Below are 26,592 nucleotides of genomic sequence, written 5' to 3'. Positions count from 1 at the left end.
ATAGCTGTGTCATCAGTACTATATTGGCTCCTCTTTCAGGGAGCTGCAGTTTTTACTAGCAAGAGAGGTTTTTTGCCAGGTGGTTTTAAACCAATTCCCTAAAGAGGAAAATCTGTGCAGGCCAAAGGAATTATTTTCAGGAATAATTTTCTACTTCAGTAGTTCTCAGCCTTTGTAGATTCAGGGTACTCTCCATCACTTTTCTGAATTTAGCATCATCCTGGTTGAGAACCACTGTTGTACTTATCGTCTCAATGGGGGTGCAGCCACCATCACTGCAGCCAGGGGAAAGAGCCGCATGGGGAGTATGCAACCTGGCTGTGAAGCAGCTGGAAGGAGCTCCCTCTCCTGCCAAAGCCCTTTCCGGTCTCGCTCTGCACAGTGCTCCTGGAAACAGAAGTTTGCAGGATATTTCCACTTGCTGGCAGTGTGGCAACCTGTGTGTTTACTGTGGGTTTTCCAGCAACTGCACTGCACCTTCCACCACCATGTAGAACAGGGGCGGGCAATTATTTTGGGCAGAGGGCTGTTTACTGAGTTTCGGCAAGCCATCGAGGGCCGTGTGACAGGCAGCCCAGGGCGGATTAATATTAATTTTCTAAATTTTTTAGGGGCTCCATGGGCCAGATAGAATGGCCTGGTGGGCTGCATTTGTCCCCCAGGCCACATTTTGCCCACTCCGATGTAGAACTATCCAGTGCACCTCTGTATCCGGGAGGGCGGTGCAGAGCTGGACCATCAAGATCTATGCAAGGCTTGAGGGGCCGTTTTACCTGGTTGTGGCAGCAATAGTGGCACCAGTCCACAACACCCTAGTTGAGACGTAATAGTCTACTTCAAGGCTTTTGTACCCATACACGTGCTAATTAAGGAGGCAATTTGTGGATGTGGATAGATGAAGAATGAAACTGCTTTAAAATAAAAACTGCACAGGGCTCTCACAAGCCCATCTTAAAAGCAGGAATGATTTGGGGATTCAGAGTGCATCATACAGAAGTACTTATCTCAAGTTTGATTTAACTACCCTTGTGTTGGATCTCTTTCAAGAGCTAATGATAAACTATGTTCATTTTCATTCCTTTTAGCGCTGTATGGATCATGTTACTCTGTATAAAGCAACTTTTGTGATTTTGCGACATAGTGTAATCAAAATATTGTAGCCAGGTCACGTGACAGAAGTGCTCCTCTCTAGCTAATGGTTATTTGTCTGTCTGAAGAGCTATGGCATGCATACTGAATGGACAGAGGGGCAACAAAACTTTGTGTTAGTGGTCAATTGCATTTCAAGGGGAAAGATCTATTTATCAGAGAAACCCAGATCACAGGTACCTGGAAAGAAGGACTATTGAAACAGAGACATCCAAATTGCTGGGGTGGGCACCCAAAATAGTGTGGGTATCAAGCCACTTGGAAGGAGAAATCAAAGGCATAACCAGCTCTCTCCTTGGTAGGGAGGGGTTGGGGGATTATGCCAACTCCTGAAGACTGGAGAGGTGTGGGGAGCAGAGTCTTACCTGCCTTGGGTCTCCGCACTCTGGCAGCAGCTGCTACTGCTGCAGCTCCTGCTGTCGCAGCATAGAATCAGGCTCTTTGCATGCTTTCTGCAGCAACCCTGTGTAACAGGCTCCCCAGGGTCCACCCTGGTGCCCTGTTTGCTCCTGTGCCCCCCCCAGATTTGCTACTGGGTGCAGGGCTGAACCTCCCAAGACAAAGTCTTTTGCGAATACCGTTCTGGCATCCCCTCTAAGTTGGTGCTCAGAACTGGTGCCTCCCCTCCACCCCCCAGTTACCCTTCTGGAAGAAATATTAGCTGTGCTCAATAAGTGCCTCCAGGAAGAAGTTCCAGATTCTGAGAGTCCCCAAAGAATAGATAGTACAGTAAAGTTGAGAGAATGCGGGTGCTGGCTAGATGACATTTAGGAGGTGTCTCCGCACCTGTTGGGGAGCGGTGATCTTTGGAAATTCATACATCTTGGTCCACAGCTGGCAGTGCTGGTGGATTCAGGAGGCAGGCTGGTCTCTAAAAACTGCCAGGAGTTGTCAGGATACCCTGAAGTACTGTGTTGTAATCAGACAAAATAGACAATGGGAATTTGTGTTTTTGATTGCCTATGGTAAAATATGATTTTAGGGCAATTGGTAACTCAGGCTTACCTCTTCTTCAGAAGGGGAGACCTGTCATTTTATGGAACCCAAGGGGGAGACTCCTGACACTAAGGCTTGCAGGGGCAAGTTGTCCCAGGGCTTACCTTAGTTTGATCCTTGAGAGCCATTTTTCCATCCGGAGAACAGAGAGGAGAGATGGGAAGCTCCCTGACAGCAGGGTTTGTGATGAGGGGAATAACTACACATAAGAATGCATCAGTAAATCTTCTGTAATTGTTTCATGTGTCTACTCCTGTAGTGGACACGTGAAACAATAAGTAAAGTTAAACCACAGTGAGTGGTTTATACCATAAGTAAAGTTAAACTACAGTGATTTGCCCCTGAATTAGAGGTAGGATATTATTATGGTTTAGCTTCCACTTTCTCAGTGGGTTAACTGCTTTGTTTTTCTTTCTCCAGCCCAGCTTGCCTCCCTCAGCAGTCCCCTCTTTTTCCTTCTCCCATCCCTAACCTTTGTATTCTAATCATGGCTTTCTGTTTAGCAGCTCTGCTTCCTGCAGTCCCTTCAGTAGCCTCTGATGAAGTAAGCCCTACGCTTACAAAAGCTCATGCTATACATTTCTCATTTAGTTAGCCTGTAAAGGTGCAAATCTACCCCACCTTCTGCCCTGACTTTAGTCTAATAGGGCTAACTAGGTCTCTTACCTTCCACTTACCACAGGATAGAGAGGACAGCTGAAATAGTTACAGCAGCCTTACCTGGGGGCCTCCCGGGACTGCAGTGGCGACAATCGGGTGTGCAGACCCTGGCCAGTCACCAGAGTGTGGTTCTGGCCAGCCAGGCTGCCTTGTGCACCACCTGTTTTGGTTTTTTTCCCCGTGTGTTTTTTTAGATGCCGGGATTTTCCTGCACCTGCATTTGTCCAAGCTCTGTATACCTTGCACTGAGGAGGGAGGTGTCAGTTATTTTGCCCTGGGGGCTGACAGATGTTCCCTATGTGTTTGGGTGGGGGCTGTGGTTTAGTATTTGTTTCAGTGAGTGGATTTTGCAGCAGTGTCTTGCTTGTACGTCTTCCCAACATTTGCCTGACCCAGGCCTGAATGGCAGGGTGCTAGGAAAGGGCAGGCAGGCAATATACCTCATTGTGAGGTTTATCTCCTGTTTGTCTGGTTCTCCGATTCATCTTCTCTTTTGTCGCTACAGGTGGAAATCCCGAATATCCAAAAACAGAGGAAGCACTTAGCAAAATTAGTACTGGACATGGATTCCTCAAGGACAAGGTAGAAAGCATCTCGTTTGTCATTCTCCATCCCCCTCCAGGTGACTGCATTGTAAAGATGTCGCTCCAGGGAAATAGCAGCTCCTGTTGTTTTCATTTTGGTTTCTTTTATAAAAAAGGGGTCCCTGAGCAAATTTAGCTCTGGTTTGTAAGGATGGATCAAAAGCTGGGTGGATGGAGGGAGTGTGTGGTATACTCAAGCATCATAGTTGGGGCAGTAGTAGTACAAATTCGTTCCCTTCCAGTCTGCTTCTTTGCTTCAGTCTTCAACCATGGTCACCCCATCTGTGGGAGCAGTGGGGGTTTCAGTTTTCTCCGTTGGCCTGGTGACATGCAAAAGGCCTAAGACTCCCACCAGCCTACTCCAACCAGGCTGTCAAAGCCTTCAAAGTTCAAGAAGGCAGTAAGGCTCCATTTTCCTTTTGGTTTTGTGCCATTATATAAGTCCGGGCCAGGGTGAAACAATCCTGCCCCCCAGCCTCAGGTTTTACCACTCAAAGGATAGTTTTGATGTTCTGTCTACAGCAGCCTGTGGGGAAGTTGGGCGTAAAGCAGTCATCCTCAACCTTTTTGGCTGGTGAGCCAGATGGGCAGTGCCCAAGCTGGCCACAAACCAGACACAGCTGGTGGTCCTGATCCAGCATGGGGCAGTCATGGCAGAGCCCCATCTGGCCACATGGAGGGGAACAAGGGGCAGCCTGGCTCCAACCTGGCCCCTGCAGGGGTGGGAGGCATGGAAAGGTGTCTCTCAGCCCTGGTGTGGACCCCCTGGGGGGAGGGGGCTTGATCGAGCCCCATGGGGGCTGTGGGGGAAGGGGCATAGGCCAGGCCCAAGCTGCTATGTAGGACTTGGGTTTGGGGAATTTGGCCACAGAGGAGGATGGCCGTATGTATTGTTAGTGCTCCCTCACCAGCAAATTTTCCCATCTGTGAGGAGCCCTGCAAGCTGGGTACCCATGACTCCGTGGGCCCCATTTGGCTGCTGGCCGGAGGTTAGCATCTTTGGTGTAAGGGATGTGGCTTTACTTAGGACTGTTTCATGTAGGTTTTCCTGTCTACTCAGGTGTTTTTTTTTCAAGTGTCTACTTAAGCTCTGCCTTAAGGTGCAAAGGCTGAGTTGGTGTCTGTAATAGCCGTTCATCCCTAGTGTTTTTGATAATATGTTCACATGCATCATTCCAGTGCACAAGCTTCGAGCTACGCTGTTGCTCCCAGCTTATTTCATGATCACTTGAAGGACATGACAAGGACTGTTGATCCATTCTTCTGAATGAGATGAGCAGATAATAGGTCTGGGTCATGTCATCAGCAAGAAAATGCCCTGGAGTCAGGCTAAGCAGTGAGGCAGTATTTCTGCTGCTGTCTGGAAAATATGCAGATTCCTTTTCTTACAAGTGTTTTTCAGAAAGGAGCTATCTTCATTTGCTCTTCACTTCTCCACTGTGGTGAATTTTTGCACAATACTTAAGAACACATAGCAAAATAAGGTTCCTACGGGTGTTTTTTAGGATGCTCCTAAGCACAGTCAGAGGCACATATGGGACAGCATGTTCTGTCAGAACCAAGCCTTTCAGGGGGTTGTCATATGACCAAACCCACAGGGTACTTTGGAGCTTCCTGGAGGGGTTTTTGAATATTTAATAAGAGATCACAGAAGTGAAGGAATTAGGCTGGATTTAGAAGGAGGTTATCCAGATAAAAAAAATTATATGAAAAAATGTCCTGCCTAGACTTAAAAAAATTTAAAAGCGGGGTGGGGTGCTTCCAGCTCCAGCTTTGACTAGTCTGTCTAGGGTCACGTTCCATGTATAGAAGGCCGGGCAGTGTGCCCCAGGTAAGCCTTGCCTGTCGTGCAACCTTGTTGTGCAAGGCAGTAACACTCTCCACCATGCTGCACTGCTCAGGGCAGGCTCCCTCCAGAACTGGAAGTAGCGTAGCAGTATTGGTGCAGCACTGTGGGTGGGTTAGTTAGTCCTGTTGAGTGTTGGTGCTAATTAGCCCACCTGCATGCCAATTAGCCTGCACAGGGGTGGGTTTGAGAGTGCTGCTGCCCAGCACAAATGCATTTGCATGCTACAGTTGGCTTTATTTTCCTGTAGAATTGATAGGGTGGGCAGGGTTTGGGTCCAGGTTGGTTGCAGGGCAATGTGTAAGCTTTTTGCTTTTTTTTTAAATCATTTTTCAAAAAGCATTATCTTGATCTTTATACTAGGATCAATATCCTACCCACTCATTCTAGTGCATCTCTTTATTTCAAGCCAGAAGCTCTGAAAAGCACTTGAATCCTTTAGAAATACCTCTGTAACTGCTGAGTGGCTGGGGTCCCCTCCCCAAACCCTGAACTGGAGGCTTTCTGGGAAGAGGTCTGATACTCAAGGGGTGGAAGCCAGGCCTTTGGAGAGATCCAGAAAGAATACTCTGCAAAGACACTGGAGCACACTACTGCCTGCATCAGCAGCTGAGGAGTCTCCTGGCACAAGGAAGGAGTACTGGCCCACCCCAAGGGGCAGGAAGTAGAAGCTGGGGGAAGGAGGTGGGATGGAGGCGGGGAGTAGTACCAAGACTGGAAGGCCTGGGGCCCTAGGTTAACCCATTGGGGCTGCATGCCTCTGTTGGACATGTAGGCCCCCAGTTGGACAGCCCTGCTCTAAAACATCCCAGGCTCCTTCGAAAGGTCTGAAATGAGAGAGAATGAGAACAAAGGAGTAATCCACATCTCGCCACCTTTGGCACTAGCTGTCAGTGCCCTTCTCCAAACTGTACTTCCCATTATAAATAAAAAGAAGTGTGTCCACATTAAAACCAAATGCATCCCAAAACAAGCCTACCAAAAACAAATGGTCTGCCACACAGCTGCAGAAAATGAGCATGTGGGAGATGACTGTTGCATTGCCTACTGCAGGCTGAGAAGGTGCATAGATGCTATGGTGATGAGGCAGTATAAGACTCTGAATGGACTTGACAAAGAATGAAAGATGGCATACTGTTGCAGTTCCTGTAGAGTGATTGCTCTGGGGACCTTATTCCCAAACACAGCCTGTCAGTATAACTTCAGTTCTGTTCTGCTGCTTGAAAGTGGAAAAATTGTGGCCTGCCAGAGCCAAAAGGAAGAAGTCCTAGAGGACCATGTCACTGCTGTGGAAGGCCCTGGGTTGGTTCTGGAGCATTGGGGCACAGCTTCTGTGCCTCTCAGACAGGACTGTTGTGTTTTAGAGTCACAAAGTTTAGATGGGTTTGTAAGCAGGTGAGAGGTCTCTGCAGAGGAAGAAAAACCAGCTTCAGTCAATAATATTTTACCCTCCAGGGTTAATTTCTACAGGTACTCAAGCAAGTATTTTACAGGTACAAGACTCTGGTTAGTGTTCAGTCCAATGCTGTGTTCCTAGGTGAAACTCAACCTTCCTTCCTCTGTCTGTTGGCCATCCACTTTGCACCAGTTTTTCAGAGTTAGGAAGCTGAGCTCTAGTTAATCCATTGGTTGCTTGTTTTGTTTTTTTGGGGGGTGAGGGGGTTGTGCCAGGTAGTGCCCTTTCACATTGTTGTAGAGAGTTCTCAAAAGATTCCCTTCCAGAATATGTTAGTTTTAATTTACCTTCTACTCAAAGGTTACCTGTTCAGACAGAAGTAGTATTTCTAATTTTTAATCCGCATCTTAGGCCCAGGCTCTTCACTGAAATCATTGAATAAATCAAGATTAGAACTGACAGTCTTCTCAGCGGTAATTTTCTACACTTGTGATTCATTTCCTGCGTGATGGGAAAAGAAGGGTGGTGGTGATCTTGCAGTATTGCATTACAGTCCTAACACCCTGTATCTGGGCCGTCTCTTGCCTGCTTGCCCACGTGGCAGTGTTCCTAGCACAGTTTCTGCTGCATGGTCCCAGGAACCTTAATACCATGGGGTTTGCTTATGTGGAGTTTCACTCTCCAGACATGAGCATTTTGTATTTGACCAATGCAAGCTCACACTCCTCCTCTGCATAGACCAGTGAACTGCTGTAACTTAAAGCATAGTATTTACTTTGCAGTTGGAGGCAGCAGCTTCTTGACATCTCTCTGTTGTGACTATCACAAATAATCGAGCCTTTTTGCTTAGCAGGAGTCACTTGAAAGGAAATACCAGGCCAGGCTGTAAGTGCCACTGAAGTGCTGCAGTGGTGTAGCCACAAAGCATTTGTTTAAGTGATGAGTTGGACCCTGGTTACAGGGCTTTGTAGCAGCTCTGTCTCCCCCATGACTAAGTTGAGGCCAAAGTCCTTCTGCTGTTGGAGAAAACTTGAATCAGAATTTGGGGGAACGTGGGAGGATAGAATTTGGATTCTTCCATACAGTTGGTTCAGACTGACCCACTTTTTGGCGGACTGGAGAAAAGGTAACCTTCTGCCACCTGTCCACCCCTACCCACTTGCCTCCACCCCCCATAGCTTTGGGTCCCCTTTCCCCACATCTCCCCTATTCTCTCCAACGTCATCTCTCTAGGATCCAACCACCTGTAAGAGAAGACAGAGGAGAGCTGGATTCCCTTGGGATCCCCACAGCCCACCTATAGACAGAGGATTATCAGAGAGACTCTATCGGGTATTTACTGAACTTTGGCTTTCACAGGGTCTGAATCACACAGCATTCAGTTTAGTTGCAAGTGCTCAGCCATGGTTGGCCCCAGGGGCTATTTTATGGAAGGAAGGAAGACCACAAGCTAAAATATCACCTGTGATAAAGCCACCATGGATTGGTTTCTGCTCTTTCCTTTGTCTTTATTTTTCTTTTTGTAATAACTGAGAATGTTTCTGGGTCTTTAGTGATCCAAATGACTGTCTCTCTCCCTCACATGGATTAACTACTTGGTAGGGCTTTTGCTGTATCACTAGCTTCCCGAGGGTGAAAGCATCAGAAGTTCCCTGAGCAGTGATTCATTGGCGTGAAACTGCCTGTGGGGCTTGAAACCTTGATGGACAAATTGTTTTGGAGCAGTGTGTCACCTTCCTTTCTAATGTCACCTCCTGGATAAACAAACCCTGTTCTTCTGCTGGAACAGTTGCCTAATTCTAGGCTATTGTGTGTAGCCAATTACTGTGATTTAGAAGTGTTAGTTAATGAGGGACAGAAATGCTTCCTGGATCCCAGCACAGGTTGGGTTTTGGGAGCTGGTTTTGCCTTTTTCATCAGCTTGATTGGCTAAGTTTCTGCCTTGCACACACTCATCATCCCGACTCCTGGGCCTTGTCACACGGGACGCTTAGCATGTATTTTTTTTGTGCTTCATATGAAGCATTACTGTGGGTTGGAAATTGTTCTGAGCACGTGCATGGTGATGCCAACTCCGATCTGGACAGGGCTGGAGCTGGCTGTACAGTTGGCAAACAGGAGTTTGTCCATCCCAGCACCTGCACTGCATTGGAGTTGATGAGGGCAGCCCATGTTACCTTTGCAGAGCTGTTCAACAATAGCTGAGCATATATTGCCATATTTACCCAAATCTAAGACAACCCTGAATTTAAGATGATCCCCTAATAAATCGATTCCCTGCATGGAAAAGTAATTAATTTGTTATCATTTTACATGTATAGAAGATCATTACTGGAGGGTCATCTTAAATTTATCCTCCCCCACCTGCAGTGGGGAAAGCAGTGGCAGTGGGGCAGGTGATGGGGGAGCGAGTAGTAAGAGGGCAGGAGGTGGGGAGGTAAGTGGTGGGGGAAGCAGTGCAGGGGGGCAGGCAGTGCAGGAAAGGCAGAGGAGGAGGTGGTATGGGGAGGCAGTGGAGGGGCAGGCAATGGGGCTTGATTCCTGCCCCTTGCTCCCCTACACCTTACCTTCTGCCACCTGTCCACCCCTACCCACTTACCTCTACCCCCCTCCCCCCACAGCCTTGGGTCTCATTTCCCCTCTGCCCCACCACTTACCCTTGCTCCAGAACTGACTCCGGTTCCAACTCCAGCAAGCTCCATTCCCACTCCAGCTCAGGGCATGTAGCATGCGTTTGCTCCAGCCCCATAGCATCCTCATCAGCAATATAGCAGCTCAGGCTGCTACAGGGCTGGATGGGGCAAACACATGCTCCATGCCCCGGGCTGGAGCCTGCCAGAGGTAGAACTGGAGCAAGGGTAAGTGGCAGGGGGCATAGGCGGCTATCAGGGTCGTGGGGAGACAGGAGAAGAGGCAACAGGGGAGGTGGGGAGGCCCAAGGCTGCAAGGGGGTGGCAGAGGCAGTGGGGGTGAAAGGGAGCAAAAGGCAGAATGGGGGCAGGCAGCAGCTGTGGCTCCAGGCCCAACCCCAGGCCAGGGCTGGAGCTACAGCAGCTGCCTGCCCCCTGCTGCCTTTTGGGATCCACGATGCTAAATGGGGAAAAAAAACCTTGTCTTGGATTCGAGTAACTACAGTACTTAACACCAGCTGGAGATACTCCTCCCATGGAAAGTAGTAACTTTGCTGTGATACAGAGCCACTTAGCATGTGTTTTACTGCTTGAACACACAGGACTGGTATTTTTAATTGCAGTTAACGTATCTTAAGTATAACATGCACTAGCCCTAGCCTTTGCAGCTGCACTTAGCTTGGGACCTTTTGAAATTGGACAAAGGTAGTTCTGCACTGCCTCAATCACTTGAGCATCAATGGGCCAATATAAACCCTTGTATAAGTGAACATAATTCTTCCCTTGTGGTTATTATGCTCTCTAGGGATTGCTGATATGTCCTGCAGCACCAATGTATCCTTGCCCCAGGGGACAGAGTGAACCAGGAAACAGCACTGTGCTGACTATGCTGCACCCCTTGAGTATCAGACCTCTACCCATGAAAACATAGTGCTCCTTAGTGTGAATTGAGGGTGCTGATGTGGAGAACAGGCAGCCCACAGACCTTCCCCACTACAAATTGTCTCCCTCTGAAAGTCAGGGTTAGTGCCGAGACCAGCCCATACAGTCTCACAGCAGAATAAGGATCATCTGCTGTCAGGTGTTTTTTCTGCCTGGCTGGTGAGGCAGTTCTCCATAGTAATGCAAAGTAGTCAGCTTTCTACTTGTAGCACTGCTGCTGGGGGTGGTGGGCAGAGCAGAGTAAAAACTGTGTAGTTTCTAGAGAGGGAAAGAACAGGAGGAAGACAAAGAGAGGAAGGGAGAAAAGGCAGAGAAAAGATAAGGACTGAGAGAGAAAGGGGAGGAAGAGAGGTGGTTGGTAAGAAAAGTTTGCATCTGTAAAGTCTTTTCTGGACAAAATGCTACAGTAAAAAGAACAGATTCTACAGTGAAAAGAACGCAGCCAGCCTGTAACTTCTGCAAACTCCAGCCTTTGACCTCTGGCGCTGGGCTCAGGCCAAAGACTAGCCTGGGTCACTCTGTTGCCTGTAGGGACAGAATGGGCATGATTTGCCGCAGAACAGTGCCGCAGGTAGAATTTTGTGGGTGATATTTTTATTGGACTAATGAATGGCTGAGGTAGACAAGCTTTTGGGTATTACAGCACCCTTCCTTGCGTCTCTGGAATGGGGGGAAACGCTGCTCAAGAGAGACTGAAGCTTGTTCTTTAGTAATTTGACCATGACACTTGTAAATGCAACAGCAGTCTCTCTCGGGCCTGAGCAACTGAAATTCAGTCAACTCAAGGAGGCTTGTAAGGTGTTAGAGACTTGGATGTAACTGAATGGACAAATCTTTGCAGAATCACTGCTGCCTTGTTCATGAGTCCCAAAACAGGACTTTCAGGCCTTGATTTTGAAAAGGGATAAGCATGTGGATAAGAATGATGAACCTATCATGCTGGGAACCCAGGTATGCTAGTAAAGAGATGATGGAGCTATCAAATGCTGCAGCCAGCCAAGGCACATCTGCATCTCCATATGCTTACAGTTGGAAAACAGAATGCTAAGAAAGGTATTCACTTTTTCTGAGTGCCAAGGATGTCCTATTTAACATGGTAGCTGAAATGACAGGCCCTTGATAGACACTTCAAGTAGGAAAAGTCCTGCTCAGATTAACAGAACACACCATTAGTAATGCTGAAAAGGAAAACCATTCCAAAGGAAACTTGCAGGGGACCTTGGCCAGCTCCTTAAACATGCCCAACTCATTTAGCAACCTATGTCTCCTTTCCAAAAGTGAATAATATACCCCACAACCTGTTGACCGTCAGTGAGTTTCAGACTCCCAAGTGACCAAGGGTATCATTTTAAAAAATGCTTTAGTTACTTAGCTGCTTAAGTCCTCTTGAAGGCCAGTGAAAATGTTACTTGGTTGCTTTTGAAAAGGTTGCAGTCTAAGAAAAGCTCTCAATTTAAAAGGGGTCCCAGGTAGTACTCACCACCTTATGTAATTAGATGGTAGGGATAGATTAAACCAATTATAGCAATTGGAAGTGGGAAGACCTAATGCATTTCTAACTGATTTGTTGTCGCTGTTTTCTATGTCTTTTCTACCCTGCTGAGAGCAGAAACTAAGCTGTGGTAATTTAGCAACTGTGTCATTCCAGTATAAATTTCCCTTATTTAGTTTCACTTACTGTGAGTTAGATGTAGACATATGAAATGGTTACAGCAAATCAGTTGACCTACTCATGAGGTCAGCTCTCCTCACCTTCCTTTTTAAAGTGGCATTTTTGTTTCATCTGTCTACAGCTAGAATGGAGCGCATCTTGACAATGTGATTCCACGTTCAGAATTGATGCTATTGACTTTGTGCACTTTGCAAAGTTTTTTACTATGAAATCGGATTGTTGAGGTCCACTTTCTAGCAAGCTTTAGGAAACAAAGAGAGGAAGAAAATTTAACACCTGGTTTTACCTTTTCTGCAACAAAAGGTCTTATATGTTTCCTGTATTCTGGTGTTGGGGCACATGTTTGGCTTGTTGTTTGTGTGCATGTGTTCTCCTTGAAAGTTTTGTGGTTAGCATTGTGGGCCTTAAACAGGCTTGGTAAGAGAGGCCTGGATGTGACTTCTGGCCTTGTGAACAGATTCAGGAGTTAAAGTCTCCCAGTGGTTAATCTCTCCCTGCTTGTTAGTGAGGGGTTAAGCTGAGCAGTGTAGAAGCCAGTTCCTTGGTAAACAGGAGCAGCAAACTGGGGAAATTGTGGAGAGGATTATGTGATGCCTTCTCCCATAGTATAGTTGTGTTCAACACTTGTGTGGAACAGTAGTTGTAGCCATCATGGAGGTGCCATTTTCTTTCCTGCCTGAAGCCTCAAGGAGTTTTCTGTATCTGAGGTACAGGTTGGTAGTGCTGCTAGAAGAACAAGTACTAACAATGCAGAGCATCAGAGGCTGAGGGGCCTTTCGAAAACAATATTTGAGAAACATCAACATCTCAGCTTCAAGAAAAAATAGACTTGATGACTAGGGAAGCAGAGACAGTGCATAGCTAATAGGTTTCATGGTGAGTAACCACCAGAGATAGATGGTGGTAAAAGGACCAGCTGGAACTCCACAGAGCTGGAAGCAGAGAAGGATCTGCAGGCCAGTAAACAATGAGAGAGAAGAGGATCGGGGGGAGTTCAGCACATTCGGAAATATCCAATTCTTATCAGATTCTTAGCATGGAAATTGCAAGAGAAGTCTCTGAAGATGCAGCTGGTCAAATGGAATGGAGAGTTTTGCGGGATATACTGGAGCGTGGCTGCACAGCTCAGTCTAACAGATTATCAGTTTATCAGCCATGTCAAGAAAGAGATTTCCAAGCATCCAAATAAGACTGACCATTTTAATGGTGTGTCCCATATTCAAAAGAATGGTAGGAGTGTCCTCCAGGGGCGGACAGATGACAGGATGGTGCACTGTCTTCCTGAATTCAAAATATGAGAGATGTCTCTCAAACTGGATAGGTTACAGAAGTCAGTGGCAAGGTCCTGCTGGTGACAGTGTATATCAGCACTAACAGTATAGCTTTATGGGATATCTGTCACATTGGAGACAACTTCAGAGAATTAAGAAACAGTTTGAATTAGGGGAAGGTTAGAGTGGTTTTCTCAGAAATGTTCCTTTTCCTATGAGCAGAAGAAAGCAGAAGACAGGAGATTCTGGAAATGAACAGCTACGTAGGAAAGTGGTACCTGGTTCAGGGGTTTGGTTTTGTGGAATATTGGGCCATTTTCTATGAAGAGAGCGAGCTTTATAGTTTGGATTATTTTCACTTCAGTAGAAAGGAACCCAGTCCAGTAGGAGACAGAACTGTTTAAATCAGCATGGCCAGAAACTCTGCATGTAAAGGTTTTAGAAGAGCTGGCCAAGAAGTCTTTTGCAACATTACAGATGATTGTTTTTTGTCATTAATGCTCATGAAGTTCCAAAGGACTGGAAGAAAACTAAAGTGGCATATTTATAAAGTATTTATAGACTGGCCTCTGCAATGATAAGCCCATTAGCCTAGCATCAATCCTGGAAAAATAATGGAGGACTCAATTAATAAAAGGACTCAAGACAAAAATGAGAAGGAAATACAATTTATGCCAGTCAAGATTCATTTAAGGAGAATAGATCTTGTCAAGCTAGTTTGATATCATTTTGATGAGACAAATGTAGCTGTAAAAGTGTTGCTGTAGTATTGACACTTAGGCTTCATAAAGCATTTGAGTTAGTACTGCACAACATTTCATCTAAGAAATCAGAACATGCCATATACTGTATGGGTTAAATCTGGCTAACTGAGAGGTAGCAAAATATGCTTGCAAATTATTAAAAAGTGCAAATATAGTAAGAACTCCTCAAGTAGGTGTGCTTCTTGCGGTTCTTGGCACTATGTTATTTCATGTGTTTTGTCAATTATCTGGAGGAAATCATCAAATCATTACTGGTGATGTTCGCTAATGATGCGGGAATTGGAGAATAAAGATGAGGGCGGGTCACTGATGCGGGTTGAGCTGGTTTGCTCAGTAAATTAGACACTGTCAAACAGTAAGTATTTCAACTTCTTTGAATGTAAGGTCATACATCTAAGAACAAAGAATGTGGCTCATACTTACAGAGTTGGGGGGGGAGGAGGGGAATAGTACTATTTTAGGAAGCAGTGACTCTGAAAATTACTTGGTGAGCGTAGCAGATTATCAGGCAGATATGAGCTCCTAAAGGGATCCTATGACTAATACGATCCTTGGATGTAAAAATGGGAATTGTTGTTTGGGGAATAGGAAGGTTACGTTGTTCATGTGTTCAGTGCTGGTGTGATCACTACTGAAAGACTTCAGTTCTGGTGCCAATTCAAGATCCGTATTAACAAATTGGTGAGGGTTCAGAGAAGAGCTACATGAATGATTTATGGACTTCATGACGAGAGACTCAAAGAGTTCAATCTATTTCATTCATAAAAGGCAGGATTAAGAGATGGTTTCATCACAGAGTATATGGATAAACGTAACTTTTAACCGTTTTAAAGGGGGAAGGAGGCTGGCACTCGGGAGTGAGCTTCAGTATTACACTGTAACTGCTGTGACAACATGTTCCTGTAACAGGACAAGTCAGCTACAACATTTTAGCTTTAATCGTGAATGAAACAGAGTTAAAGAGCCAAGGATCTTGCTACAGTTGTACCATTACAGGAGCATGCAGCTGTAATAGTTGTTTTCTAACAACCCATACCAGTATCATATGCCATAGTTATGGACAGATGGTACGAATAATATTTAAGTTTCTGCAAAGGAACAGAATTTATAGAGGACTCGAGCAAAAGGACTAGAAATAAGGTGCAAATATTTAACCATGTGAAGAATTAACAAGGTTTGAAGTGGATTCTCCATCCCTGGAAGTTTTAAGTGCTAGATTTGATCTTTTTTGAGCAGAAATGCTCTAGTTCAATCACAGCTGCTGGACTTGATGTAGAAACTAATTCAGAGAAGCCCTATGGCCTGTGTTGTGCAGGCAGTCTGTTCAGATGGTCCCGGCTTTTCTTAAAATCTGTCTGAGTTTTGCCTTTTTGAATCTGCATTTGATTTTAAATCCATTTTACAATATCACCTCAATCTCCCTTCTCTAGGATATTGTTTCTAGGGCAGGCCAGCCCAGTGTTTTGTATGCACTGCCTGATCAGTACCCTTGAAAATTAACTAAGCCATGCTCTCTGCCAGGCTGGAGAGCAGGAAGGCGCTCTGCCAGCTGGCTGGGATCCCTTCTGTCATGCTGAACTGGCACATATTGGGCAAAGAGGAGCCATCTGCCTTTTTAGCTCATGGTCTCTGCAGGTCACTCTCCATCTTGAGCCCTGTGCTAGGTAAGATCCTGTGATCTCTGAGCTGCCCCCTGGTCAACAGCATGAGGAGGGTAGACTTAGGGTAGACTTAAGCCCACGTGCTTGAGATCCCAGAAGCCCATTCCCTTACCATGGGGCCCAGCCCTCTGTCACTGATACCGTTTCCGTTGTCTCTCCCATCAGGTGGCAGCAGTCTGCTAAGTCGTCGGGTTTGTCAAGCAACCTGCAGCCATCGGGTGCCAAAGCCGATGCTCTCAGGGAAGAGATGGAGGAAGCAGCGAACAGAGTGGAGATTTGCAGGGTACCTCTTGCTCTCTCTTATCTCACAGCAGCACAGCCTGCAAATGCTCTGGTATCTCTCCTTGCGAACAGGGGAAGTTTAGTAGGGGTCAGGATCCTGGGGAATCTGGCACTTCAATGTTCAGACCTTTGCCAGCAAGCAGGGAGTTGGCACATGTCAGTGATACCAAGGGATGTGTGCTGCTCCCAGCATCCTTGGTCTCAGGCACCAGCATGAGAAGATGTTTGGCCTCAGGCTCCCTCACTTACTGCTGCCAGGACAAGAAGCTGCCTCAGGGAAAGGAGGCCTGTCTTGTTCATCCACGTGCAGCTCCAGAGCCTATCGTTCAGTACTTTGTTCAGCCTGGGGAGATCCCCTCCCACAGCCTGCTCCTGGAGCACCATTACCTTGTTTTCACAGTCTTCAGATACCCACTCCTGACCCCGCTCTGCTATCCCTGTATGGCCTGGAGAATCTCCTGCCTGCTCTCACCTCCCTCAGCTTGGGGAGTCTCTCTCTGATCCCTTCCCCTCCTCTGTTTCTTCCCTCCATAGTGGCAGGTGACAGGTGCAAAATTCAGTGCCAGTGTGAACCCCAATATATTACTGAGGGAGAGGAGGTACAGCCTAGCCCAGCAAGGGCCAACTTTTTTTTAGACAAGGTATCACAAATTAGCCCTGCACCTTCCCTATCTCCTTCCCCTGCCCGATCTGCTGCTCTGTTTTCTGCTTGCTTCCCTGTGCTCCCTTCCACATCTGCTGCTTTGCTTTCTGCTTCCTGCTCTCTCTGCCACTGCGTTGCATGTCCCCTCCCTGATCTGCCATGTGCCACACATGGAGGCTGCCCTTGCCATTTGTGGCAAACATGACACAGAGGTAGTCACCCGTGGTTTAGAGGCAAAGGCTCAGGAGTGACCATTATTAGATCCAAGGTCCAGTGTCTACTTTGCACAAACTGAATGCACCACTTCCCTGTTCTGCGACTGTCGCTAGACCACTTCCCTGTTGGCTAGACCACTTCCCTGTTCTGCGACTCTGTTTTAGTATCTTGAAATTGTGGATAGTGATGCTCAAATGTTGCTTCCCAGCGGGATATGGGGCTTGGTTTGTTATTTTGGATCGTTAGGTGTGTTGAAAGGGGAAGCAATGTTGTCCAGTGAATGTGGTGCTGAACACCTGCTTTTTGCTCCTGGCTCTGCTAATAGTTGATCCGGGGCTTATCACCTTGCCCCCCTCCCTCCCCCCCCCCCAATTTCTTCCCTCAAGTCTCTCCATTTCTAAAATGGGGATACTGGTCCTTACCTCATTCCCACACCACTTTGATATGTACTAATGAGCAGTATAAAGTAAGAGCTAGGTATCATTTTTCTTGTAAATTGGTTTGTAGTCCTTGAACAGAGTAAAGGGTGCTTCAGAAGCTCAGAGGATCAATATATACCTTTTGAGTGTAAGAGTTAAAAATATTAAGTTTAAGAAGGTTTTAACACCCACACAAGTTGGAGCTTGTGAGCATTTCTCAGAATCTGGCCATTTTATTTCAATGCTGAAATGGAAACCAGGCTGTCTTCATTTTGGTCCTACAAAAGCACATACCAGCTCAGGTGGTGGAAGGGGTGTGACTCTGTATATTCAGTAATTCCAAACTAGCCTAAAGAGCTATTACAACAGAATTGCCATTTGCTACATGCATACTTTTATAGGAGAGGTGATCAAAATGTATATATCTTTAAAAAGTACTCATGAGCAGTGTCACCACTTTCAATTGTTTACTTAAAAAGGAGGGGATATCTTTCTTTTTTCTGAGGTCTAAAATGTAAATAGGAAACTCTGAAAGTTGACAGACTTAAGTTGAATAGACATGTGGCTCTGCATATCAACTTACATTGTAAACTTTTCTTTTTGATCAGTAGTTTTGCTTTAACTGCACCCCCCCCCCAAGAATTACATAATAAATCACTGAAACTGTGTCACTGTGCCCTAGGGTCTGGGAGTAAAGCCTTATAATTAACATAAACTATGAAGAAGTCTTACTGATGAATTCTGTCCACTGGTTTCTGCAATAATGTGCTATATATATAGTGAAAAAGACAAATGGGGGGAGGCAGGGAGAAAAAGGAATTAACTTTTTTTTGATAGTTTAGGCTATATGTAATCCTTTCCTTAGGGAGCATGGAGCATTTGACTGACCAGTTGCTGCTTCTAACAAGCCTGCTTAGTATGAAGTTGTTGCGAGCCATTGGCTAGTTATAAGCTCCACATGGGGATTGTCTGTGTGCGTGCATGCATGTATGTGACCGTGAGAGAGAATGAAACTTTGCACAACCAAGTAAAGCATATACTAATTGGTTTGGAATATGTGCAGTATCCAGGGCAAATATAGAAATGATTGCTGCACAGAGAATACAGCTTTCCATCAGAGTCTTTTGTGCATGGATCCATTTTTTCTTTTTCCCCAGAGCTCTTGTGGTATGGAGTCATTTTACTTTATCTGTATAAAGTTGCTGTTTTGAGATAAATTATGGCTTTTGTCAAAACAGACACCACATGTATTTTCATACTCTTTGCATGCTTAATGCTGATTTTGCACATGAGAGTTTAGCTTTATTCCAAAGTTTATTTCTTTAAAGCAGGGTTGTAAACAGTCAGTGGCTTTATTCTGGCCCAGCCCATCTGACTGTGTATGTAGTTGTGTTAGAGGTCAGTGAGTTACTTGAATGTAGGAAGAGGATCAGGATTTATGTTACTTGCATGCTTTCCTGAATTAATATGGTCATGGTCCTAATCTTGCGCGCTAACTTATTACCAGGAGTAGCCCCACTGAGATCAATATTTAGGGTAAACACGTGCATAAGTGTTTGCAAAATTGGGATCCCTGAGTGGAATTACTGAATATATGTGAAAACAGTGACTTTGCAATACTTTCCCATAGTCGAGCAATGCATTTGTCTGTTTGATCTACCTGTCCATGCATTGCACTTTGCATGAGTCAGAGGAGAGCTGCCATTAATCAAGCAAGGGGGTACAAGGGCTGTTCCTGATTATCCCTAATGCATATCAATAATGGTTTGCTTACATTGTCCATTCTCACATGGCCAGTTTCCACCTCCCTAGCTCATGGCTGCATCTGAATGCATGTGTTATTTTGTTCAGGATTTTTGTGCATCTTTCCTGAAGTCAGAAGGCCACATGGGTCTGGGGGCAAAGCTTTAGCATGCTTGTTATGAACATGGTTTGAAATGTGTCATTTGTTGGTGCCATGTTTCTAGTTCCTTGCTGGCATAGATATCTAAGAACTTATTAAAAATATTTTCTGCTATACCTGATATCAACTTGGGCAAATGGCCTTCTCCATGTGAGATCTACGGGGCTTCCCTTATAGGGCATGTGTTGGGAAGGACAGCATCTTACAGAGCAACTGAAAGCCACTTGTCCCTTTCCTGTTCTCAAGATATTAGAGGCTTAGAGGCCAAGATAGTAAGGTTTGTATTGGTTGACATTCTGTGTGAGAAATAAAAATAATAAATCTTTTGCTCAGAGTTAGACAGAGTTTCAGCAGATGCTCTTCAAGATTCCCGCCTACAGCTCTGCCAATGTATCTTTATCCTGCTGTTTCTGGCCTGGTTCCCCTGGCCACACCAGTATGCATTATCTTTGACCTGCAGCCCTCGCCCCACTTCACCTGATGTCTTGGGCTTCTGCCAAAGCACTGCCACCAGCACCGGAGCAGAGACTGACTCTTGTGCCGACTTACCCACTTTGTAACATGGGCAGAAGGAAAGACAATTCCACATCAGCCCTTTCTAAAGAACCCTCAGATTCTGTTTGCAGCCCACAGTCAGTACAGAGTTTAATCCACATATCCAGGGATGAATGGTTCTCCATTCTGTCATCTACAAGAGACTCTGAAATTCATTCTTTTATAAGGAATTCCAGTAAAATACCTGTATAACTAACCCATCCTTTTCCCTTTGTAAGGTTACATATCCTTCCCTGAGAGAAACTTCCCTACAAGTCAAAATTGGATTTTTTTCTCAAAAGAAGGCTGTTTCTAGCTCCATCTTCTCCACCTCCTATTTATACTTCCATTACCTTTCTGCCTGCACATCCATCTTCACCATCACTTTCGCCATCATTATGTCCATCTCAATCTCTGCGTTCATCTCTTGTCTCCCCATCCTGCCTCTATGCCCGTGATTCTCAACCAGGGTGCTGGGGTACCCTGGGGTGCTGTGGGAGCCTTTGAAGGGTGCTGCAGGAAGTGTGAGGAGATAAGCAAATAAAGGCAGGCTCAGGCTTCAGGTAGGAGCAAATAATCAGATAAGGGCAGGCTCAGGCTCTCCCTGCCTGGCTGCTCCCCTACCCTTATTGTGTGTTCCCTCTGCAAGGAGGTAAGCTCTGTAATACATAAATTAATTTTTGAAATGGGATGCCACTTAATTCACAGAAGGTATGGAGTGCTTTGAGTAATGGGGTGCCTTGAGTCTGAAGAGGTTGAGCACCACTGCTCTATACCTTAATGCTCCATCATGCTCTCTGGTTCCATCTATCTCCATCTCTGTGTCCCGCAAACATTCACTTCCACTTTCTGTTTGTTTCTTTAGGTGGATAAAGCTTAAAGCATGGAGGCATGGTCAGAATACCTGTTGCTAGATCATTTGGTTAATATTCAGATATTATTTTCTCCATTAAAAAAAAATCACATTTAACCATAGCAAAGCAATAAAAGTGTTCTTTATGGCATTTTTTCACACGTTTTATATTTACAAGTTAGAATTGTTTGAAAATTATAAAAATGTGACAATAAGACAATCAAACTGCTTTCTTCCTCTTCCAAGACCAACAAGGGCCACATACAGGGCACCACTGACCATCCTAAGATTGCCAATTGGAGAGGCTCAGATGCTGAGCTGTTGAAGGTATATTTTTGATGGTAGCATTAGCTCCTTCATGGGGGTGGGTCTACATTTCTATGGGATACAGGTTCTACCTATTGCTGACCTTTGAGGGGGGTTGGGGTTGGTCTTTGATCATTTTAAACTTGGGGAGATGGGAATATACTGCCAGAAATGAGGTGAAAGTAGCTATTGTACATGCTTCCCAGAAGTGCAGGCCTGTCAATTATAGCCCAGTCTGGACCTGCAACCCTATCACCCACTTCTGCTATTCCCATACTCCTGGCTTTCTCATGAGCAGAGGCTCACAGCTGTTATAAATTTTGGATGTAATCAGGGATATGACCCAGTAAGACAAACCACTTTCAGTTGTGCCTCCACAAGGACTTGTACACAGACCTCCATACACGAAAGGGCAAGTTTCCCAAACAGCTATGCTGTCTAACCCTGCTTTCCTTCCTTTCCATGCAGTGAAATTGCTGGATCTCTTTTTGTCATTTCTCTGGAGAAAAGCCTCTAATAAATTGATTTTGAAATCCCCATTAAAAGTGACACTGAAGGATGGTTTTTATCTAAGCTACATCTTTAATAGAGTTGGCACCTAACTAGGACCTGCAAAGCTCTTTACACACTGGCATGTGCCAGATAGGCAATTGTGTATATAGATAGATACATGCACATCCAGATGTAGGTCTTACACATGCAGTCATAATATAGTGGGGGGCTGCATAATACATGTAGGCTTTTGTGTAAACTTAGCATATGATCTCAGAGCAGGACACGATTAGCAGTGAGTGGGTACTGAGGACTGTGTTGGTGACATGCAGATGCTCACGTGCTATTTTAGAATTATCAGCGGTTGGTTGATCAGGGAGAAGACTACCAGATATTTCAGATGACATTAGATGGGTCAGTCCTGCATGGTTCTCAAGTGTGCCACTGGGCCAAATTCTGGCCAGTGTACCTGCCATGGAATTCAGAGGGATTGTCCCCAGTTGCAGCACGTCTGAGTCTGGGCCACCATGTCTTTTACCATAAAAAAAACAACCTTCTTTCAGAAACCAAAAGCGGGGGTGGGGGGAGCAGGCAGGGAATTACCAGCTTACCAGCACCTCAGATCTCTGAATTGCTGTTCAAAGCAAAATTCTCATCTTCAGTAGGCAACATGAGCAGGATTCTCAGACCAGGGTGCTGCAAGATCCTTGGGTCTCCTGGTGTGTTTGGAATTATCATTGAAGCAAAATGGTGAGGTTTAGATCTGACTCGTGGGTCTAACAGGGAGCATCTTGCCCTGGACAAGGTATTTTTGTTTCAGTTCTCCAAATCCTGGAGCCTCCCCTTCTCAGCCTCATACCAGTAACGAAAGCTAAATCACAAAGATTCACTGAAGTCAGATCTTTGTTTTTGTTTGGTTTTTTTGCCCCACCTTTCTTTTAGTGCCCCCATTACCAGCAGTCAGGATCAAATACAGCAAAAGGTTTGTATTGTTCCCAGGTGACCTTTCAAAATGGGACATGATCTCAGTAGTGTGTACAAGCACCTCTGATCATGCGTCGACCATTCTGCCTGGAAATAATGATGTCTAATGATGAGAGTGGCTGTTTTGCGCGACTTACCTCTTGCTCATTTTGTGCTTTCCACAGGACCAGCTCTCAGCTGACATGTACAATTTTGTGGCCAAAGAAATAGACTATGCAAACTACTTTGAAACTGTAAGTCCAAAGCAGGCTTATATGCCTTTCTTTGTTTATATTGTTTCCTTTTGCATGGTGCCCTATTAGAATAATAATCAATTCCTAGCTGGGATGCACCCTCCTATCACTTCTACCACTACCAAAAATCCTACCCATTTCCACAGTAGGATGTAATATGTCTTTTGTCTTTTCCCCAGTTAATAGAAGTGCAAGCAGAATACCATAGGAAGTCATTAGCACTTTTACAGAACGTGTTGCCTCAGATAAAAGCACAGCAGGGTGAGTGTACAGTGTTCTTCTTTCTTTGCTGCATGCTGAGTTAAGGGGGAGGATCAGAGTTTTGTTGCCAGGTGACTAGGGCAAAAGTCATGATGATGCAGTCCCCTTGTTCTGCATTACGTTATCATCCATGGGGTGGTGAGAACGTTCCCATTCCTCTGAAGCATCAGGTCTTGTTCACCACTGCAGGCAGGATCGGAGTGTAACAGAACAGGGGTTCCAGCATGCTGCTGGAGAACGGGCCTCCGCTTAGTAGGAAAGCCACCATTTTCTATGTGGGGATTTGGCTGCCACAGTTAGGATCAGTTTTCCTCACCATCGTGCTCAAAACAGGTTAACTGGGCAGTAAGTTCCCTACCGTGTTCCCAAATTACTGGTTTCATTCACACATGAATCCCTCCCAAACCTCCTGCCCTGAGATGGCTGTCTTTACCGTGAACCATCAAAACCTATTCATCTTCTATTCTTTCACTGTGCCCAAGTCAATCAGCTGCACCCCAGCGAAGAGAGTCAGCCACCATCCCCTAGCTACAACTGATCCGTCTCCCACTATAGTAAATCAGTCCTGCGTGCTGCCTCGTTCCAGTAACTCAGTTTCTTTTTCCCCCAGAAAAAAATTACATTGCTCTGTTTCTCCTTCCCCTGAGATTGATTTCCCAGACACATTCAAATGAGCCTTCCCCGCTGGAACTCAGTTTTCTCTTGCGCGCAGAGCTGTGTGACTAGAGCTGCCAGGAAACTTTCACCCTTAAGTGCTAATGCACGTTATATATAGGGTGCGCCATGCATTAGGCCAATGTGAAGCGACTAGTGTTTGCTTCGGATTTGGCCAATTTGGGGGACGGTGATTCGATCTGGTGATTTGAATCACTGTCCCAAATTGATTTGGCTGAATCTCTGAATCAGCCAGGCCCATCCCCTGCCCACTCTCCCAGCCTGGCAACGGCTGCCCGCCCGCCCCAGCTCCCAGCACTTGGGAAAAAAAACAAGCCCCGACTCAGCAGGTGCTGCCAGGCAGGGGGTGATCCCCCTGCCCCATGCTGCATGGGGGGCTCTGCACGAGCCCCCCAGTGCTCCCTGCCACTGTCCTAGCCCCCCATGGCTGCTCCACCAACCCCAGCTCCGGCCCTTTAAGGAAAAAAAAGCCCAAAACATCCTTTACTCACCGGTTCCTGCCTTGTGTAGGGGCAGTCTCTGCTGCCCTGCACTGTGTGGGGGGCTGTGCACGAGCCTCCCGAAGCCCTGAGGCTGCTGCAGGAGCTGGAGATCCCGTGGGGTTTTTTTTTTTCTTAAATGGCCGGAGCTGGCGTGGGCGGGGCAGCCACGGGGGGGTGTCAGGGGGTCCGGGGGAGCAGGCAGGGAATAGGGCCTGGCAGGGGTCCCCCTACTTACCAACTCCGAGTCCAGCTGCAGCTCCCTGCTGCAGCAGGTGGGGACTGCCCGAATCATTGAAGCTTTCCGAATCTTTTCTGAAGATTCGGAGAGCTTTGAATCGATTCGGGCCTTTTTATTGGTCCCCTGATTTGATTTGGATTTGGAGATTCGGCCACCAAATCGGGCCAAATCTCCTCCAAACTGAATCACCACGTGAAGCTTAGTCCAACTTAGCCTAGGCCTAGCCTAGGCCTTCTCCTATTTGCAAATCCCCCTGAGGGCCTGCTCCTTCATGCTGCTTGGATTACCCCAGTTTGTCTCCACCTTTCACTGCCAGCTGTGTCTGGGTGGGTTTGCCAGCCCTGTGTGCTTTAGGTTAAGGTAGGTCAGAATAAGAGGACAGTTAATGAAGTTCTTGAGTATAGAGAGCAGTAGGTAAAACAGGACTAGGTGGGGCCCTGGCTTTTACTTAACCTATAGCATTTGTTACAACCTGAAGGCAGAAGTTTCTTGGTGTGAGGCTTCTTTCAGAAAGGGAACTCCCAGCTCTGTCACTTGAATAGACTATGCAGACTCCTGACTCCACCTCAAGGAATTGGATTATTTCCCCTCCCTATTCTCTATGGGTGCAGTGGAAATGCTGGAGGTACATTCACACATGGACTTATTAACCCTGAGATACATGCACGTACCGTGCTTACCTCCCTTCTCCCACCAGAGTGCAGATATGCAACAAACACAGACATGCAAACAGGTGCAGTCTTGTATACCCACATACTCAAGTACCCTCGAGGTGGACATTAGCTGGGAAATTCTAGGGGCTTGTTGGGATTTGCTGATCAGGCAGAATAAAGCTGGCTCTATGTGCCTTTCTTGGTAAGGAAACACTATTTCTCAGTCTGCCCTGAAAAAGATATTGGTAGCAAAATCTCTCATTTTTGCATGCAGTCCCCGAAATAACTAGAAATGTGGTTTCATCTGTCCTCTGGGCTAAGCATGCATCTCTTTGTGGAAGAAAGTTACTGGAATGCAGGAGGCTGAGAGCTAGTTTGTTTATGGCCCCACTTCCCATACACAGGATTTCATTGGTCCCACAAGGCAATCTCCCTTGCAACTGGAGTCTTTGCCATTTTAAAGTGAAAGTCCTGTAGTGATTGCTTGCCAGCCTGCTTGCAGCATGGTGAACAGCACTAATAGCGTTCTGTTCCTCATAGTTGCGGTGAGAGCTGAGCTGGAAATAAGTTTTCATTCTGCATTTTTTTTAATTAAAAAAAAAAAAAGAAACCCTCCCTTAAACTGGGCCAAAAAAGTCAAAATCCTGAAAATGTTTGCAAACCAAAAATCTTTTCAAATCCAGTGAATGGTTTTGTTCAAATGTTTCGGGAATGTTGTGTTTTGATTATGATCTTTTTGTTTTACTTTAACTTTAGTTTCATTCTTGTGTTCTTGTAAATTCCTTGCAATGCCTTGTGGCAGCCTTGGGGGATTTCCATCCCTGGGAATGCTGGGAGGGTTTATTCCAGTATAAGCTTTTTGTCTACAGAGGCATGAGAAAAAGTAGTATCTCAGATCATTAGTGAATTGAGTCAGAGGTGGGTGCCATCCAAAGTGCATCATGAATCTAGTAGACAAAATGGCAGGCCATGTTAGAAGGAGAGGCTCAGGACAGGATTAGCTGTAACAGAGGTATGCAGGGAACCTGGGACAAGGCTTACTAGTGCTACTAAGGGTATGGATTCTCCTGGCCCAGTAGTTTCTGTACACTAAGTTCACAAACAAGTATTCAAACACGCTTGTCTCAGTGACAGTACTAGTGATTCCCAACCAGGGTGCTATAAGGAACTTTTGAAAGTGCTGTATAACTGTTAGGTATGCAAACACCTAAACATGATGCACAAGAGAAACCCAAAGATTTCAAATAGAAGTCATACCATCAAAAACGTTCTTACCTCTTTCCATGCTCTTTGCAACAGTGTAATTGCTGTGTTATTTTTTCACACTCAATAAATGAGTGAAAAAGACTAGGGAGCATTTTCCAAACAATGCCTCGAGTCTAACAAGGGGTGCCATGAATTACAAATGTTGGGAATCATTAGGCTATATACTCCAAGGAGAAGTAACAGCAATGTTATAAATAAATGCTTTATGAAGCTCTGAGTTTGGACCCTCACCTTTGGCAGGGACTCAGTATTGTGCAGAGGCAGAATGGTCAACTGCCAAGAGCAGGGGATGGATAGGGATTGCCTCACTAACCTAACTCCAGGTGGCCATGGGGCAATGCTGGGAGAAGGTTGAGCTTCAACATGAGGGCCCCTCAAGGAGTTGGGGGGGTATCATGCTCCAGAATCACATAGATCTAGATATGAAGGCATCCAAGACATGCATATGTCCCCCATCCTACTCATACAGATGTGACCTGGTCTGCATGGGGATAGGGATGCTGACATCAGAAACCTCCCTATGCCAAGATAGCTCAGTATCTGTGGATACTTGACTGCTGTAGACTGTGGGGTCAGGGAAG

General features: G+C 45.8%; 1 protein-coding gene across 12 annotated transcripts in view; it reads left to right on the top strand.

Moving 5' to 3' along the window:
* Positions 1 to 26,592, top strand: part of ARHGAP44 (Rho GTPase activating protein 44) — a 181,258-nt gene that overhangs the window by 119,046 nt on the left and 35,620 nt on the right. For 8 of the 12 annotated variants that reach the window (XR_016443723.1, XM_090059040.1, XM_090059045.1 and 5 more), the window contains exons 6-10: positions 3,311 to 3,387; positions 15,737 to 15,854; positions 20,668 to 20,748; positions 22,368 to 22,436; positions 22,616 to 22,697. Coding sequence is in view for 11 of the 12 variants with exons in the window: in XM_090059040.1 (XP_089915166.1) it covers positions 3,311 to 3,387; positions 15,737 to 15,854; positions 20,668 to 20,748; positions 22,368 to 22,436; positions 22,616 to 22,697 (427 nt within the window). In the remaining variant the exon portion in view is untranslated. The remainder of the gene's footprint in view (positions 1 to 3,310; positions 3,388 to 15,736; positions 15,855 to 20,667; positions 20,749 to 22,367; positions 22,437 to 22,615; positions 22,698 to 26,592) is intronic. The other 4 variants (XM_090059042.1, XM_090059050.1, XM_090059043.1 and 1 more) reach the window with 1 other exon arrangement.

Source organism: Crocodylus siamensis, chromosome 8, assembly GCF_052110815.1.
Source record: "Crocodylus siamensis isolate JL-2025a chromosome 8, ASM5211081v1, whole genome shotgun sequence".
Classification (NCBI taxonomy): Eukaryota; Metazoa; Chordata; order Crocodylia; family Crocodylidae; genus Crocodylus; species Crocodylus siamensis.
Note: the sequence above shows the minus strand (reverse complement) of the source record. Positions and strands in the feature narration are given on the sequence as shown.